This window comes from Spea bombifrons, chromosome 13 (assembly GCF_027358695.1).
Source record: "Spea bombifrons isolate aSpeBom1 chromosome 13, aSpeBom1.2.pri, whole genome shotgun sequence".
NCBI classification, from domain to species: domain Eukaryota; kingdom Metazoa; phylum Chordata; class Amphibia; order Anura; family Pelobatidae; genus Spea; species Spea bombifrons.
The window spans coordinates 18,979,684-18,998,571 of record NC_071099.1 but is presented as its reverse complement, the minus strand read 5'-3'; the positions used below and the strand labels follow the sequence as shown (position 1 = coordinate 18,998,571).

At 44.9% G+C, this 18,888-nt stretch overlaps 2 protein-coding genes across 2 annotated transcripts; one reads left to right on the top strand and one right to left on the bottom strand.

The window, feature by feature from the left end:
* Positions 1–6,119: 6,119 nt before the first annotated feature.
* CDK5RAP3 (CDK5 regulatory subunit associated protein 3) lies at positions 6,120–12,684 on the bottom strand. The gene is made up of 14 exons (XM_053453021.1): positions 12,575–12,684; positions 11,357–11,402; positions 11,123–11,254; positions 10,138–10,238; positions 9,704–9,752; positions 9,434–9,612; positions 9,039–9,175; positions 8,507–8,657; positions 8,320–8,430; positions 8,107–8,191; positions 7,375–7,463; positions 6,961–7,166; positions 6,660–6,831; positions 6,120–6,248 (listed from the first exon to the last, which is right to left on the bottom strand). Exons 1-14 carry the CDS (start codon positions 12,578–12,580, stop codon positions 6,183–6,185), a joined length of 1,530 nt encoding a protein of 509 aa, XP_053308996.1. The 5' UTR covers positions 12,581–12,684; the 3' UTR covers positions 6,120–6,182.
* A 1,815-nt stretch (positions 12,685–14,499) lies between these two features.
* PRR15L (proline rich 15 like) lies at positions 14,500–16,226 on the top strand. Its single transcript, XM_053453589.1, has 2 exons — positions 14,500–14,758; positions 15,884–16,226. The coding sequence occupies exon 2, from the start codon at positions 15,899–15,901 to the stop codon at positions 16,187–16,189; it is 291 nt and encodes a 96-aa protein (XP_053309564.1). The 5' UTR covers positions 14,500–14,758; positions 15,884–15,898; the 3' UTR covers positions 16,190–16,226.
* The last annotated feature ends 2,662 nt before the right edge of the window (positions 16,227–18,888 follow it).

Genomic DNA, 18,888 nt, shown 5'->3' with positions numbered 1-18,888 from the left:
AATACTTACGTCATCAGACAGCTTCTGGTCCCAAAATGCCGGGGCTTGCTTGTCATCATCAGTCTAGCCCTGGCCAGTATATTTACATGGTGTCTTCTTCAAGATCAATATTTTGTTTCCTGGTTTCTTAATGTATTAAATTTAACTGCATTGTAACAAATAATGAATAAAAAACAAACGGGTTACGACCGGACGACTCATCTCTCAGAAGCTCCAATGCTAAATTAAATAGGTCGTTTTGTTTTATCATTAACGATGCATACACACGTTATATTAATGTTTAGAAGGCATGTGCATCTGACCACAGTTTACACAGATAATAACATTTTTATCATAATTTAAATAATACATTTATGTTATTTAACGTAAGATAAACAAATGAAGCACTTGAAACATACTTTATTTTATATAACCTTAAACCACTCTATGTTGGTATCAGCTCTTAATATATATAAGAGTGCACTACATGCCGAAAAGCATACTGAATTCAATGCAGTCTTTGAAACTGAATATTTAAATATAAATATACAATTTCAGACTGCTGCGCATAACAACACAATCAGAGTGGGTGAGTGGGTGAGTACGTGGCTCTGTCGCCCAGCAGCCCACCAGGCATTTGCCCATTGAGCCGGATGGTCAGTCCATGCCTTGCCAGCCAGTACAAGGTGGTTTCAGTTATTTGCTCTACAACCTCACATAAGTCACCGTCTCACAAACGCTTTTACAAGACATGTAGATTAATAACAGGATTGGTACCCGGAGAGGGTGGGCTGATCACATTGTGATCCAGCATTCATTGAGCTCTGCTCTGGGATCACTTTGTATTTCTGTACTTGGAGGAGTTCAGCCCTCCTCCTCCGGATACAATGTTTCCAAAAAATCAAATCTAATCCTGCAGCGCCATCTGCTGTCCCCTTTCAGAACTTCTCTAGGGCTTCACTGTACAGATAGGTAATTTCTACACGGCTTAAACATACAGACCTCTTCATGCAGTGAGGACACTTTAGTTCAATATTGTCAAGCATGCGCTAAAGACACAACTCCTGACACACGATATACTTACCGCCAGTCAGCTCCCGCACTCAGGGCCGACGGTACCACACTGTATAGTGTTAGAGTATATTAGTGCATGGTGTTAGCATGAGTGTGTGTGTTTGTTGTTAGCATGCGTGGGAGTGTCTGCGTATATTGTCAGCAAATTGGAGTGTCAGGGGTAAACCGGGATTTCTTTGCTGCCCGGGAGATGGAGGGAGAATGGAAGGAGGAGGAGCAGGAGAAATAATGTGTGTGAAAGTGTACAGTGTTAGCGTGAGAGAATGTGCTACAGCGAGTGCATGTTAGTATGTATGCGTGTTAGTTATAGGGGGGCCTGAAGAAATAGATCACCCAGGTGCCGATAACCCTAGGTTCTCATGTGTGTGCTTATGCGAGGATATAAGGCAAGATCATGGGTGAAACAATGGTGTTTTAATACAGAACTGCATATGCCTGCATGGACAGGCAGGGGTTAACAGGTTTAAGGATACAGAGATGACCCTTTACTCATTGGATAAAATTATGTATTTAATTTATTAACCAAATACATGCATAATAACCAAGTGACAGATTAAGCTTCCATCTCTTCCTGGACTGGGAAAAACTCTACGTTGCTTCCCAGTAGGAGAGGGGCTGCCGGGCTAAACCCCAGACACCGTACCCTGATCCGTGGCGGAGGGGCCCACTTTTCTATCTTCTATTAACACATGAAAGCCTATGTTCCTATCTGTCTACGTGATCACGCTCATTAACCATTGTTCAGCAGTTTTGTGGTTAGTTCCATGCCGTACTCCTTATCCAGCATTGCCCCACTAGAACATTCTACTTGACATAACTTTGATTTAAAGTTCCTGTTAGTCTTTTATTCAGAGAATAACTGGGGAAAAACAGCATATTAACTCTTACACCAACATGCCTTCATCACACTAACATTAACCCCTTTGCGTCACAATTTTTGTGGCACAATGGGATGGACATAGGGCAGGATGATGGGAGAGGCACGGGGACCCTGGCATCAAGCTGGTACCGGGCCCCAAGATTTCTGACGGTGGCCCTGCCAGGACTGGCTTGGCAAATGTTCCAATGGGGCATCACAAACCACCCCCCCCTCCTATTGAGCAGCCAATCATTGGCACCAAACTTCCAAACACAGGAATACAGAGCAGGCGTTTGTTGCAGCTGAACCAAGTTCTTCCTCTACTTTTGGGTTTTTGACTCATATTTTGTTCCTTGTTTATTTCATTGAGACTACTGGGCTAGGCTCGCATTGGCTGGCATTTTATTTTTGCAGGGCTGGTTTATATTCCCAGTCTGGTTTATGGCTGAGATTTGTGGCCAGATATAAAACTTTCCCATGTTTCTTTTTTTCTTACGAAAGTCTGGGACTCTTTGGGGACTTTAGGATATCCACACAAGTATTGATTCAAACATACGTTTTAATATAATGCTCTCATATTATCTTTATACATATTTAATGCAATAATATATATAATCTTACAGCAATAACTCTCGGGATCTATTAGAGAAATATCACTAAAGTCAAAGAAAGTAAGCAAAGGGCATGGGAGGTTTTATTAGCGTAGACAGTCTACAGCGAGACAGCCACCAAGACTGCCAGCAGAGAGAGACAAAGCCTGCAGCCGAGGCTTAGCGTCACGCTGAATGGCGACCGTGATTTCTGGAAACCAGGCAACGCATGAGACCGATCAGACAATGTTCACACAGACAGACATAAAGAGATTGGTATTTCCACAAATATGGGGGCTTGCAGAGGAGTTAAACATTTTGCTTTAGGAAAGGCCAAGCCAGCGAGAGTCTCCTGCGAGAAGGGCAGAGCGAGCCTTGGGTGATGGAGCGTTAGAAAGGAGAGGCTTTCTATGGAGCACTATGCACCCTCATACCTCCCAACCTTCTACCCCCGTGAATCGGGACGCCAGGGAGTGCGGCCTGGGAGGAAGAGTCCCTCAAACTGGCCGCACCACTGTTCATGCGCACAATTCCACACTATCATGGTAACTGAGCTGTTTACAAGATCGCCACTTCTTAATACTATCTATAGCAAAACTATGAATATTGGCCTAGGCCCCAGCACTCAAATGGTTAACGTAAGTGGATTTGGGGAGATAAAACGAGCGTCTCTCCTGCAAACCCCCCGTAAAGTATCGCAGATGAGACACGAACACCCAACCACCTCGCCCCGGAGCTGCGATTTGGACAGACAGACAGCCCGTTCCAGACACACGGCTTTGGGAAATGATGGAGGAAAATTAAAGAGACGGTACAGAGGCATGGAGACCGCGTCACTAGCGGGAGGAGAGACAGGCGGCGGTAGCACAGTCAGTCTACGATTCTGTTTTGTTCTCTGACACTTTTATTGTTCACCCGGTGTCTCTGTGACTGACAGGGGCCGACACTCTGACAATCCCCCCAATAGGAGAAGTGGCAGCTGTCAGCCCGGCTCCGCAGACGCCGGCGACGTTACCCATTCAGATTCCAGAGAGACCGTAAATAACCAATGCGAGGACAGCCAGTTAGGGGGTATTAACCCTAAAAAATACCACGAGCCAAGGCGGCAACCAGCAGAAGGGAAACGAAGCGCAAACACGCGAGACGTTGCCAGGGATAAGGATGGAGAAGGGAGACGGGAAGAGATAGGAGAAGCCGCTCCGCTTTCTCCCTGCCCTTTCTGCATCCTTCTCTCTGATAAGCGCTGCCATTCGTCTTCTCGCTGTGAGCAGTGAAGTGCGGAGGGCAGAAAAAACATTCGGAGAAGATGTTCCAGAATCCATAGGGTGCTTGATTACAAGAGAAAAACACCGGGATCCCAAGAAAGCAAACGGAAGTAAAAAGAGACAGAATACTGCACACAATAATTCTATATTTATAACTCCAAACATCTCCATAGTCTCTATATACCTCCGCTATGTGATAATCACTTAAACAATTAACTAAACGCACATCCGCAGGGGTGGCGCTGCCATAGAAGAAGATCAAGCAGCTGCTTAGGGTCCCCATTAGTCTAAGGGGTCCTCTAAGATGATATGGGGGTGAGGCACACGCTCCTCCTAAACGTATACACTTATTATTGAACACATTAATGATCATAGTTACTATGTTTCTTCTTTTATGTATAATTTTCATCAGTTGTGCCCCCTAAACGCAGGGCGCGGTGTTAGGGGAAGAGCGCAGTTGTAGCTGATGGGTAAAGATGGTGAAGAGCGGGGGGGGGGGGTGTGCACAAGGCAGCCTAAAAGAAGAGCCAGTAGAGAGAGTACCAATGGAAGTCACTCACACTCACACTGGAGTAGATGCCGATAAAATAAATCTGTGAGCCTCCTCGCCCTGACCGGCCAGCCGCAGAAATAAATGGATGCCGCAGCGCTAAATAATTTGCACATAAAAGGGAGGAAAACTGAAAAAATGTTGCATGTTTGACGTCCACAGCCGGTTCATCACCGGCGCATGCAATGGGTGCCACGCTGCTGCTGTAACGTTAGCCTCTATCAGGAGTGCAAGCGACACCCCAACACACGCACACAACGACAGCTAAGCACACAAGGCGCGCACAGCACACACAGAGTTACGGGGTCTCTGCCGTTCCGCTAATTGAGTGAGGAACTCACCAGACGTTTAATTAAGGGGAAGGGAGACCCCGTGTCACACAGAAGCAGATGGACCGAGTCCTAATTGGTAATTAACTTGCATATGCCAGCTGAGAAAGCACTGTATCCCGCGTAAAGGGACACAAGGACTGTCAAAGTGACGAGCCCCAGGAACCAGAACGCAGAGGCATGCCGGGTAATAAGAAGACGAACTGAAATACGACACAGGGCAGCAAAAAATATATAAAAAAACTCAACACAAAGCAACATAAAAAGTGACGATATTAGTAAGTCGGGAAAAGGTAGCATATTTTGGAAGAGCATCTCAGCGGTGTTATTATTAAACATGTCCAAAATATAAATCATGGACGGGGTGAAATAACGTTCAGGTTTGTAGGTTGAGGGTCAGACAGCATCAGCCAATTCAGAACTTTAGCCGCTGCCGGATAAACGGGGGTTCTGCAGGACAACAGGGACGCCGCTTGCGTTCATTAATCCTCCTTAAATATTTTATGCAACATCACCAAATGATGCGTACATCTGTCCTCGCACGAGACGGGAAGCGAAAGCAGAATGGAGATTAGAGTCGGAGCTGGCCAACTCCTGAACATTATTTTACAACTCCCATCAGACTCAGCCTGCCGGAGTGTCCTGCGACACGACGACAAGAAACGGGGAGCAACGATCAGAACAACGATAGTGAAACAAAATAACCTGATCCAGAAGAATATTAGGACGGGGAAGCAGCCAGGTGTCTGACGTGGCAGACGGGATATTACGTCTGGGATGTCTAAAATCCAACTGTACATCATAGTGGCACACATTTAACCCCTTTTGTCCCAATATCCATAGATACAGCACACTCAGAGGCCAGAAGCGTGGCACCCCATTAACCCAATTTCTGCTGGAAGGCCGGAGTGCGGTATCCCTTTGCCAATAGCCGGCAGTAATGGTTCTCGCCGAACCCTATCCTGCCTGTATCTAGGATTGTGGAACTCTTATTAACCACTACCCTGCCATTTTAATAAAAGCACATTTCATTTTTCCCATTATTTCCGTAGTCTTTAACCTTGTTCTACTCTTTTACGAGCCGCAGCCTTATAGGATCGCCCCACCCCGGTTCCAATGCTGCACGCTCCACAAACCCACGCGCTGCTCTGCGGAGAAGCTGATTAATAGATGCCATCACTCAGTGTCCGGCTGGAGGTAGCAGCTCCCCCCAAGAGCAGAGATAACGAGCAGCCAGAATAATGAGCAATGACAGGTCACTCGTCATTCTGATGGGATGTAATTAGGGAGCCAAGAAGAGGGGAAAGGCGTGCATCACCCTGCGCGATATGATACGATAGAGGAGAGAGGGAAAAAAAAGCCATGTGTCACCCACAGGGTGACCGAAATGGGAAGTGGGGTGGAGAGACGGGCGAGAGACGCACAGGAGAGAGACTGGTGTGTGCCTGCCTTTGCTCCATACAGACTACGGGAGACGTTATCAAAATAATGTTTTAATGTTTGAATAAACCTCGGTATGAGGGCAGAGGGCAGGGATCAGAGGCCAGTACCGATCAGTTTCACGGGGCGGTTGTTATATCTTCTAGACAGATCGGCTTCAATCTGCAACAAGATAAAGACACGGGAAGCAGAAAGGTTCATTCCCCGGAACGCAATTTACCGTACAATTATCTGTATCGCTGGAACAAAACCGGTGCAAAGCGTTAAACGAGGAGCAGCCGTCAAGGAAATGAACAGAGTTTTCAATAGATTTGCCTAAATTTATAAATCTGGCTCTAAATTTTATGGAAAAAAAAATACAAAACCACATTTTAAGGGTTTTTGGCTTTTCTAGCCAATCCTGTTTTTTCCCTCTGCAAAATCAAACTGGAATATAGGCTCAGAGGCGCCTGCCGGTAGTTCTATTCCACCAATATCTTTCCAGTCCCCGTCCTCCCCAAAAGACGAACTCGCTCTCTGGACTGTTTTGACAGGAATGGGGTTTCAAGAATCACTTTCCCATTTTTTTCTAACCTGGGCCTGTAGCTCTCTGCTGCGTTCTTGTATAAGTAGCAGCTTTGGCTCCACGCTCTGCCTCTCCTCCTCGGCCGCCTTGCCTCTCTCCACCCATGCCTCGCTTTTCTTCTCGAGGAGTTCTGCCTGTCTCAACCGCTGGCGCAACAGATCCGTCACGCGGTCCACATACCTGCGACAGGAGAACACGATATCCAACCTTGCTGGTTGTAATAACATTCTAGAGAACCACAAAACATTATTTGAAAATATACGCATGTACAATTCATATACCTGATGTAACACAAGGGATAGAACTTACCGGGGAGAAGCAAGAATGAGGAAAAGATGTCTCATTCGTACATCTGTCAGTCGGGCAATTAAATCTCGCACAACGGACAACATGGAGACTACTTTTTCCCTGGTCTGTCCGTGCAGAACCGGAGGAGCAGTCTGGAACTGCGTGACGGCGACAATATCTGTTTCACCATCCAGACCCTGAAGCCACTGAGATAAGAAAACTTCCAACTAACGGGCAAGAGAAAAAGGACAGAAATTACCAAAAATTATAAAAAAATATAAAAAAAATGGCCAGATAGGGCAAGAAGAAGTTGGCAGGGAGAAATTATAGACAAGGAAAAAATTGGAGGAGCCAGGACACAAGAATGAGAGGATGGGAGGTAAAGGTAAGCAGGTAAAGCGAGGGAACAAAAGAACGCGGCCAAGAAATAATTACCTCCATTAATTCATCCACAAACTGATTTCTGGTCTCGGTGTTTTCCAGAATGGAGAGAGCGTCTGACCCACGCGCCACCCCTGCAGGGACTGGTAGGGAGAGACAGTCACGGTGAGCAGGAGAAAGCGACGGTGCTCCGGCCAGAGTTAGCCAAACGGCACCGAGGTACAACCAAGGGTTAGTTCGTGTAACCAAAAAGAACGGACATACAGAGAACAGATAATCAAGCGGTGTCACCAGAGACAGAGCAACTGAGATGTCGGAGAAACCATGAGCCGGAGTCACCCAGGAGAACCAACAACGTATCAGCCGGCGTCACTCGGTCATGGCTATCAAATCTGGAGCCATTCCCGGGCACATAACTGCATTTAATTCTCATAACCATAGAACTTTAATGGATCATCCCTTCTGACTTTGTGCTAAAACCCAACCGCACCACATGCTCTGAATATTTTATAATACGAATGTTACTCTGTATCAGACGCCATCACTGTAGACAACGGACAATTTATTTTTTTATTGTTTATAAAAATCAGCTAATGCCAGGAGTGGACAGTAGAGCTGAATGCCGATTCCTGCTGAATGCTGATGGTATGGTCCAAAAAACAGAGATTTTACAATCCTACACAAGCCATCGTATTACCAGGAGCGTGAATAAAACGTCACTTGAAATTCATCGTAATAAATGTTCCTTTCCTGCCTTCTAAGCAGACTTCTACGTTTAGTCCTCACCGTCATTGCCTGCTTCCACCACTGTAATTATTTCTGCAGCAGACACCTCCTCGATGTCCCAGACTATCCCATCGCCTCCAACAATCTGCAAGAACAGAAAAGCGACTTAAGAACCAAAATCACCCATCCTGCACTCACTGTAGATCACGCATGCATCGCCCTCATTATATGAAAGTTCAAGCAAACTGCACAATTTCCATCTTTCTGTCTTACCTCTGAATCCTGAACACCCCCCCAGTCTACCTCCCCCGCCGCTGTGTCTTCTAATACCACTCCTGTCTCTCCTGGGGTTGCGGTTATTCCCCCTAAATCTCCCCAGTCAATCTGCAAAAGAGAAAAGGCTGTAGCACGTGTGTCGGACTGAAACTCCTTGGGCTGTTCCGTCGCCTGTTGTTCTTACATCCCCTTCCGCTGCAGGTTCAGAGATTTCTTCCTCTTCAATCTCTGGACGCTCCACTTTCTCTGGGGCTTCTCCAACACGCCATTCGTAAACAGTGCTGTCTCCATGTTTTTGTACAAACTGGAGGAGAGGGAGAGCCTGATCTGGGGAGCTGCAAAAATAAAAAATAGAAGTACAGTATTACAAAAAAAAAAACGTATGTTTCACCTTCAGCGAGGCTGCGCTTAGTCAATGATTTTTAGGACATTTGTGATTTCTTCTATTCTGGTCTATTCCATTCCGCCTTAATCTTGAATGATGCTAAACAAGCAAATTGAATGTGTTTGCATCACTAGCAGCCTCAAAGAGTTTTAGACATACAGCAGGTAAATCCTCCATTTTTTAGCTGCGTGGCCACAGATAGTTCTAAGCGCCATTTACTAATAGCCGCCACCTTGTATGACCTTCTGCTACATCTCCTTATCCATAAAGTTTATAGAGAGAAGTTGCTTTTAGTTCGTTCCCCACACTCTCTTTACTCTACTGTACCTACCTTTCACATACAAACGACACACAAGCCAAGTACAGCTCGATGGCCGGTGACAGCGCTGCCGCGTCTGCTCCAACCTGTCTCAGGAGTGACGGGATATCACGGACCAAAGCCTGAAGCTCTTTGCGTATGTTGTCCCCCTTTAGAGAGAAGGTGACAACCGTCAAGCAAGTGTAATACCCCACAATGTTACGTGTCACGCTGGATATGGGTACATTAATTAATAGATCAAGGTGCTATATACATTATATATATATATGCGAGGTGGCCCTTTAATTGTACAAAGGTAGCAGAAAGATTTGTAATAAAGGATTCGCATCTGGAATAGGGGGAAGATGTGAAGGATCCCACTGTGAGGCTTCTGAGTGAGTACACTCCGAGTAGCTGACGGCACTCACATTGATCCCGTATTGCTTGCAGCTGCTGTAATACCGCTCCCGTTGTTCAGCTGCTCCCTGCATGCACTCCTCCGCTCGGCGCTCACTCTCCCCAACCAGCTGCTGACACCGTGACATTTGCTTTCTTAGAGCTGGGATCTCATAACTCACACTTCGCACTAAAAGGCTGCCGCACTCCCCTAGGGAAGACGGACACACGATGTCGATGAAGACAAGAAGAGAAAATGAAGCCAACGCTGTAATGAATATTAAATTTGCAAACCAATTCACCTAAATACGTATTCTCAGCTTGATACAGAGACAGCACCTCCTGCCAGTCCTGTAAAAACAGAGATCAGTGAAATCAACAAAAAATAACCCAAAAAGAAACCTACGGTTATCAACAATCAATCAACTGGAGCCACAGCTGACCTGACCCCATCTTATAATAAAAGATGGGCTTCAACTAACGCAATTTAAATTGACTGCAATCAGCGATAGATATGGAAGTCCAGCTACAGACTTTAACGACCCTGTAACCGGCCTCTCATATCTTCATGGAATTCACCAGAATAATGCAATTTCTTTTAATTCTTAAAGGATGGAACGAAGGGCTCTTAGGGCCGGCAGTATTACAGGGCGTTTAGGAAATCGCGGATGAGCTGTAACACCGGTAACGTTTGGGATCTACATGGCAGACTTAGCATTTCTCATGAGCCGGTTACCTTCATCCTCTGAGACGAGTATCTTCCAAACAGGTTCTTGGTGGCCGCTTCTGTTCCCTTAAGGATTTCCACAATCTTCAGGCAGTGGAAGTAATTAATATCTAGAAAGAATACAGAACCAATGAAATGGTATAAAAGGAGTTAATTTAATACACACCGTGTTCAACTCTGCTTTTTGCTTACGGTCGAGAACATGTCACATACATCGATAGAGAACATATTGTATGAGATCATATTGTATGTTCTCTGTTGGTACTCGTATAACGCATCCTATGTCAGAGATTAGCTGGAAGTCTGATAATTGTGTCTGTAAGGCAGACAGATATCTTTGCTTCATTAAAAACAGTACAGCCATTTCCTTAAAAAAGTGTTATATTTAAAATAGTTATTTCAATGTTTGTTTGTTTTTTAAATCTGGTATATATATATATATATGACTTCTTTATATTCCTTCTGCAGGTCCTCTGAGGAAGACTTTAACAGGCGAAACGCATTTTCAACCAACAGGCGCATAAATGGTTCAGCTGTTCCAAGTATCTTGTTTTAAGGACGTTATAAGCACTCCCAGCATTAATTATCTTTGGTTCTTCTTGTTGTGTTGAGAATCACAAATTGTGTAATTTGTAATCGGTACTAAGGGAACCTTGTATTGTTTTTTAATTATATTTTTGAGTGTATTATCATACCAGATCTACTATGGAACCCTACCTTTGTAATATTATAACACACTCCTAATGCCATAAACCAAGTCGTGTCCACCTTACATGAGTCCTGAACGTCCCTAAGGCATCAAACAAGAGCTTTCGCTTGCGTATCTTCTCTACCGCCAGACTCAGCTTATTCCTAGAAACCGCGATTATCGTTAAACCTGTATCCACGGTAACTGGAAGCTGAACTTTCCCTGTCCGTCTTTCCTCTAAAGTCTGAACCCCTGCACTTCTTCTCACATCAGCGCAGACTAGCCTTTAATTTACTGGATTCTCACATGTGCCGGACAGCAGGCTCTTGATCTCCTCGTGCTCCGGCATGTCCTGCAAGGCTTGGTTTATCTTCTCTCGGATCTGCTGTACTTTGCTTTGCCATTTGAGCGCACAGTGCCTCCTGTCCACCAGCCAGTCTGCGATTGGAATCCACCACCCGGTGAAGAAACCGCACAAGAAGAGTGTTAATTCTACAACAGCGCATGAACAACGTCATTCACAAACACACATGCACTCACCCAACAGCCGGCTGGTCTGGATATCAATGGGCACATTTTGAATGTCCTGCGAAAACAAAATTAGACACTGTAACAAAAACACTGACGTGACCATACAGCTTCTAAGAACCACTCGCACTTGGCGACACAATCATTATCACTGCTCCTCTACTCCTGATGACACCATGAATGGAACCAACCTTCCCGTCAGTACCTGTATACTAGACTGTCACTGATGTTCTTATATGATCTCGTTGTTGGTGTGGCGCTGCGACATAGTACAGCACCGGGTGCCGCAGCGTGTAGGAAGCAGCTGGAGATAAACGTGTCCACGCCGCCATGTGCAGTACGAATGCCCGGGTGTTTAGGTGTCTATCTTTATTATTACTGCCTGTGCACACATATCACGCCTGCATACTGATGTTTGTGCCGTGTATGCGATACGTATGTTCTGTCTAAATAAACACCCACCAGATTTATGTAGGAACTGGGAAGGCTCGGAATAATGGGAGTTAAGATCAGCTGGAGATGTTCTCTCTCCTCCGGATGAGTTCTTTGTTGTCACTAGTATCAGATCAGCTGTCATCGCTCTTTCACGCACAGACGCCCCGCTCTCCGTCACGCCGCCTGTCACTATCGACACCATCGCTATCACCCATCAGATCGCGTTACACCCGCATACACTCTCACTCACACTCTCCATCAGATAAACCGTAATCACCACAACGTCCGAGTGTACAAAGTAACGCGGTGGATTAGTAACAATGATACAGGGTAACAGTGACCGCTTTTCTCAAATGGCAAGTTAGTGACCCGAGTATACAAAGTAATAATTACAGCTGATCTGCGATACTCTGCACAATAATACCGAGCCAGCTGTCACTCTGCACACCGCAGCACGTCACCCGCTCTCCGTTACCCGGGTATTATTGTGCTGTTGTTATTATTGCTCTTTAGTGGTCCCTGCTCTGTCTCTGTGGGGGTTTTAGAGCCCCGGAGGCCAAACATTTCTCCTCACCCTTCCATGAGGGGTTCTGCTGGGGTCAGTCTGCGACGGCGGGTAAATCCTGCAGTACTAGTTATTGACCCTATGGCCGCTGCATTGCCCCGGGATACTATAATTATAACTATTACAAATGCCAAAGCAGCACGGCAGGGCAAGGTATGGTAAACAGCGTCATACAGACCCCTCGTTAACAACATCGTTTAATAATGACGTCACACCGCTACCGGACCCACCTGCATCACGGCTCCGGTGACTGTTTAGCACACGTGTACCGGACGCGCAGAACCAGACCAATCACAGCTTTTGCACGTCACAGCCAAGTCCCACCTACTTAGGAACGTATCCACTGAAAGGAAAGCAGGCGTGGCTTACGACGTGTGTCAGTTCGGCCAGTCTGGTGCGTTGCGTTCAGTACTAGGAAGCGGCGGCAGAGGGCGCTGTGGGCGCTTGTAGCATTCATCGGAGCCGCTCATGCTTTTTAGTAGCGGCTTTATTTCCATTATTTTCCCCAAAAAGCGAGCGAGAGGTGGGTCACAGAACCGAGCATTTCCAGCGGGAGAAGCGATATATTTTTATATCGTGTAGGCCTTGGCCTGCTCTGTACCTGCAGGCTGCGCTGTCTGCATTCTCACCTAGTGCTTTAAATGTTCTCCAAAATGTATGTTTAGCCTGAAAAGAAGAATGTAAGACCTGATCTGAGAACCCATTGTACAGCGCTACGGAATCTGATGGCGCTATATAAAACAATAAATTATAATAATAATAATAATAACCTTTAATCCAGGTTTGGGAAATAGGTTTCAGTGAGGTTTGTAGGGGGGGGGGAGCGCCAGAAACCTGAAAGACGCACTCACACTCCATCAACGTCTTCCTGCTCTCTCCGCCGTCAGCTGCCGTGTCCCTGGCTCCTTTTTCTTCCTTTTTGTCAGCTTCTCCCCTGTATCAGCTGTGGTAACCAGGCCTCCCGGAGCGCTTGCTCCAAAGGGCGATGCCTCCACGGGCACCCTCTCCCCTGATTGGAGGAAAGTTCCGAGGCTGCCCCCATGGGGCAAGCTGTGGCTCCACCCTTTTGCGAAAGTACTCGGAGAGGAGAGATAATGCAGATAGATTAGTGGAGAGCGGTGCGGGAATGCTTCTCTTTCTCCTTGAATACTTTTGGAGTAGTTCCTCAAAAGAGCGGAGCCATGGCGCACCCCACAGGGACAGCCTCTCCCCCATTCCAACAATCGGAGGACTTTTTAGGAAGCATTACTTCCTCCCCCGACTGCTACGTAGTCTGTAAGATTTGTGGTTAAAATGATTTGGGTTAAAATGCGTTGCAGTCCCACTGATTCATCTCCTAGGATTCGGCAAACTTGGGTTACTTTGACCTAGTGGTGTTAAGCAATATACAGACCTGGGAACTCTCTGGGAGAAGCATTTCTTCTCCGGGTCAACACCCGAATCCTCCGGGTCGCGGGAGTGGGGTCACTTATGTGAGTGGCCGGTCCTGGCCACGTCCCACAAGGGTAGGCTCCGGGTAGCCGAAACCCAGAAGTTTCCAGGTATGGAAATATATGGCCGTATAGTTTGACGGAATTCCCAATATTTATGCCTCATTTGTTTTCAATAGGCATGCGCTGAATTATCGCTTTGTTTTGTGGGTCAGAGACTTTAGACTGTAAGCTCTGTGGGTCAGAGACCTTCTTTTCTAATGTATTCTTACTTTACCCTGGTTCTGGAATCTACAACAGATTTAATGATACTGTACATTGTGAAGCACTGAATACACCTGTTATTACCAAATAAAATAAATAAAAATATACACACAAAACAGTGTTACATGTATGTGTACGCACATAACATGTACATATATGTGTACGGAGCTGTTACACGGGACTGGAGAACTGACATTTTATAGCCCTACTTCCTACTAACCGGCTCCTCCTCACGTCGGATCATCGCAAAGGTTTCTGGTTCTCTGCTTTTTATATATATAATCTATCTATAATATCTCTCTCTCTATATCTATATCTTCATATCTTTATATATATATATATGTATCGGATCTCGAGGGTGAGTGAGGTCTTGCTTTGTAGCGTAGAATATTTCTGTTACACTCACTTGCCGCTGAATTCTGTTACAATGAGACAGGTGTGTCCTTCGTATAAATATTCATGTCCCAGTTCCTGCTCTCTCTTGTTTGTTGTGCTGGGAGGGTCAGGTTTAACCTTCAGAGAGCGAGCGAGAGACACCTGTACCAGGCTCAGGTAGTTTTGTACACGAGGAACAGAAAATGGCCCAGGACGACTGATACAAAGATACCCTCTGCGACTGGGATAGATCCATCTCCGTAAGTTGGGGAGTCATTCTGATATCGTTGGGTGGCTGCGTGACACCCCCTGTCATCGAGGCAGAGACCGGTAGTCTGTGATAAGGTAAAAAAAAAAACAGGTAAGGCTGACATTAACCTTTTATCTCATCCTCATTCTCGTCTATCTCGTGTTTATGGCCCCAATATGTCTCTTAATTATCATTAAAGAGGCTGAATGACCGAGCCCAGATACCAACATTTTGTGGCTTTTATTTTTTTATATAATATATTATTATATATATTTTTTATATAATATATTATCATATATATATTTTTTATATATTTTTTTTATATATGTAGGGAGCGTTATGGTTTGATAGAATGCCCGCGTTTGTAACCTGGCCCACTTCTTGGATAGCGCGCCTTTAGATTCCATGGAGTAGATGAGGTCATTACTGCAGGGATATATCCAAGAAACCTAATGAGGCTTTATTATAATTATCATTATTTATTTATTTATTTTATATGGCGCCATCCTATTTCACAGCGCTGTACAATGAGGAAACAGGACATAACAAAGTATCATATATATATATATATATACAGCATAACAATTCACAAGAAATAATATAAAAATAAAGTAAATAAGCAATTGTATAAAATAAGAAATACTGAATATCGAACCTACTCACGTTCTTTTTCCTTCAGCATGTAAAGTGTTTCGTTTACTGCCCCGTGTAATGTTTATTTAAACGCACTTTAGGTTGTAAATAACATAATAACATTTTATGTCTCCTTTAGTTGTGATTAACGATACTGTGTTTGACTTTTCGGCGTTCTTTATTGAAGTGTTATGTATTTGGCAGGGTGAGGGGACGTGGCCGTGCACTGCGTGTTAGAGAATCTGTTTTCTAGTATAAAATAAGGCATTTGTACCGACTGTTACTGTTACAAGTTGTATCCCTTGGATCATTTTTGTACAACTGGAAAGGGATCTGGGATCTGGGATCTGGCCCACAGGGATCTCCCCTCCAGTCTGTTTGAAAAATCCATAGTTTGCTGGCGTACGCAGAATAGGCGTCAGACCAGCAGGTCCTCGGAGGGAGGGAGAGGGGCAGCCCCTCTGCCACCAAACGGGGTAAACCTTCACTACTCGTTGTTTGCTTCTCTCACATATCATTCTGCTTTCTCCCCAAAAATCCTCCCCAATTTGTGACTCTTGATGTCTCTACGTCTTATTTCTCTCCAGACACTCAATAATTAAATGGCGGAGACATCTCACAGTTGGTGGAAACTCACCTTTCTGCGCAAGAAGAAATCCACGCCGAGCGTGGTGTACGAATCCGTGGCAGAGCATGCAGGGAATGACAAAGGAGCAGAGGGCAACGCGGCAGAGAGCAATTACACGGCACGGCTGGAGAAAATCGTGGACAAAACCACAAAGGGCAAACACGTGAAGGTGTCAAACTCAGGACGATTTAAGGAGAGAAAGAAAGTTCGACCCTCTCTAAACGATGCTCCTGGACTGTGCCCAGAGCCCCCCACCGGGCAATAAAGAAGAGGGGAATATGGCAGTAAATGCCTTGAACCATGTTGTGTGATAACATGGCAACTGGTGCCTCTGTCCTCTGCGGCGAATGTTCTACATGTAAACCAAAGCAAGGCCATAACAGACCAGGAGAGAAAAAAATATCCTTGAACTCGATACACAACTCTGGTGAGCAAAAAGCACTCGAGTGTTTACAGACACTTCACCCCGCAGGACTGCATGCAGCGCAGTCATTTGTTGTGTTCATGGATTTATGACCGTGTTCTGATGATACACGCACTTTGCACTCAGAGATCTGAAAACTTCCTCGTATCGGCATATATGTGACAAGTGTGCGATAACCCCTACCGATCGTTAATAGAGCGCACCGGGCACATCTATTCACAGAACTCCCCATTGTCCCACACTATACCTCTTTGTGTGCATAGACCGGCCCTCCCAACCATTCCAAAGGTGGCCAACCCGTCACTAACACCAACAAAAGGCAACTGCTCAGGACAGCACACTCATACTTGTGTATTCGAGTGTATCTTAGTATCTGTTGTTTCCATCAACAATGTATTGCTAGCGTTAAGTACCCAGCGTATGGAATGCGCTCGCTCGCTCGGGGTGTTTCTAGTCCTTCGGCTGCTGGAATTTAGTGCACCGGCCTCTTTTTGTGTTAATTATATACAACATGAAGTTGGAAATGCACCTTTTGGTTAAAATGAGAGGCTGAAGGTACCTCTCAATATGCAGTTTCTAAACACGGTAACAGAAGGGTTAGTTAGATAGTTGGTTAGATAGTTAGATAGATGGAAGGGTTGTTGATGTCTTTGTTATTTTACAACAGTTTGTGACCTACGAGGGGATCATACATTTTTACTACGATTGGTAGTAAATTATTAATTCATTGTTTTTGATAGATTTTGTTGTAAGTTGTATACATGCAGCTTTAACGTTACTTTATATTACCAAAACATATATATATATGTATATATATGTATGTATATATATCACCTGCTTGATACTGGGTTTGATTCACTAAACAGTGAGTCGATACATTTCATGACACTTCATATTTGCAATGAAGAAGGAATCTCAGTAAGTTTCTCCTGTAAGAAGAGAGGTATTTTCCTCAAATAATGTGTAGTTAATGCAGTTAAAATAATGTTGTACATCTTACAACCCCCCCAAACAGCCCCTCCCCCCCACATACACACACACACAATGCAATGTTTGGTGCATTCAGGGTAGAAAACACTTACAGAAATATTTTTGGAACGTTAATTATCATACAAGACAAGCACTGCATACACAAAAAATAAACTACATTTTTTTTATAAGTGAATTACTTTTTTGGTATCATTATTATGATTTCAGATTTGTTGGACTGCAGAGTTGAGTTCATCTTTTACACACACTCACACACACTCGCACTCACACACTATATGTGGGAGTTGTTGCCCATTCATCCAGTAGAGCATTTTAACTCCGGTGGAAGCTCGGATCGCTTCAGCTATGGAATCAGCAGAGCGTCGGTGACCTTGCTCTGTGACCTTGCTCTGTGACGTTATGTGGTCTTGAACTTCATCGCTGAGTTGCTGCTCTTCCTAAACTCTTCCAATAACACCTCTTACAGTTACATGGAATATCTGGCGGGATGACATTTCACTAACTGACTTATTGCGCAGGTGGATCCTATCCCAGTACCACGCATGGACTCACAAATGATTATAAATGCAGACTGCGTGACCAGGTGCTTGACTTTATACACCTGTGGCAATGGGTCTGATTGAAACACCTGAATTCAATAATCACGAGGCGTGTCCGAATACTTTTGTCGATATAGTGTATCTGTAAATGTATATGTCCTGTACACACAGTATACAGATGGTATAAACATTGAGCTGTTCTTGTCTTTTCCACTTAGGCTACAAGGATAGCCTAGGTGAAGCCTGACATCATGATGTCATAAAACACGATGTGATGCACAATGTCTGACAACCTAGTGCAGCTTTTCGTAGGTATCTGTTGGGTTGCGAGTTTTCCATATTCCACTAATGACACAATTCCTTGTTTCCCCGCATTCCTGTCCGGCCCGTAAGCCGACTGCCTGCATGTCATACAGGTGAACGCAATCTGTTTGGATTCCGCCTTCCTGCGTGACTCACGCGTGAGCTATTATTCCATGTGCCACATGTGTTTTTATGTCTGGCATAAGTGCCCCACACCCGTGTTCTCTCTCTTTGACTCGGTTGTGTGTCACATTCCCGTGGCCCCATTAGATGTTTGTGCCCAACATAGCAACACATAGAACGGGCAAAGCGGGACAATGATCTTTTGGAGATGGTGCAGCGAATTGTAGCTTTATAAGGAAGCCATAAGAAAGGCTCGCTAGTCTCTTAATGCGTATACACAATCATTACTTGTTTGTGAGTTTTGGTTGTTAAACGCTTGCAGCCTTAATGTGTGTCTTTATGGATGTGTCACAATCCTTCACACCAAACACACCAAAGAGGGACAATTCCACCCGAAGCTTCTATGATATGAACTCATTTTTTTTGCATAAGAGGTATCTAATGTAACAAAAACTTTCATCACCATAACTTTTGCTTTCTGTGCTCCTGCGGTGGGGTTTCACATCCGTGGCGCAGGTCTGCGAAAAAGCACATTGAACATGATAATTGCAAATATGTATTTTGGAATGCTGTATGATTGGCCCC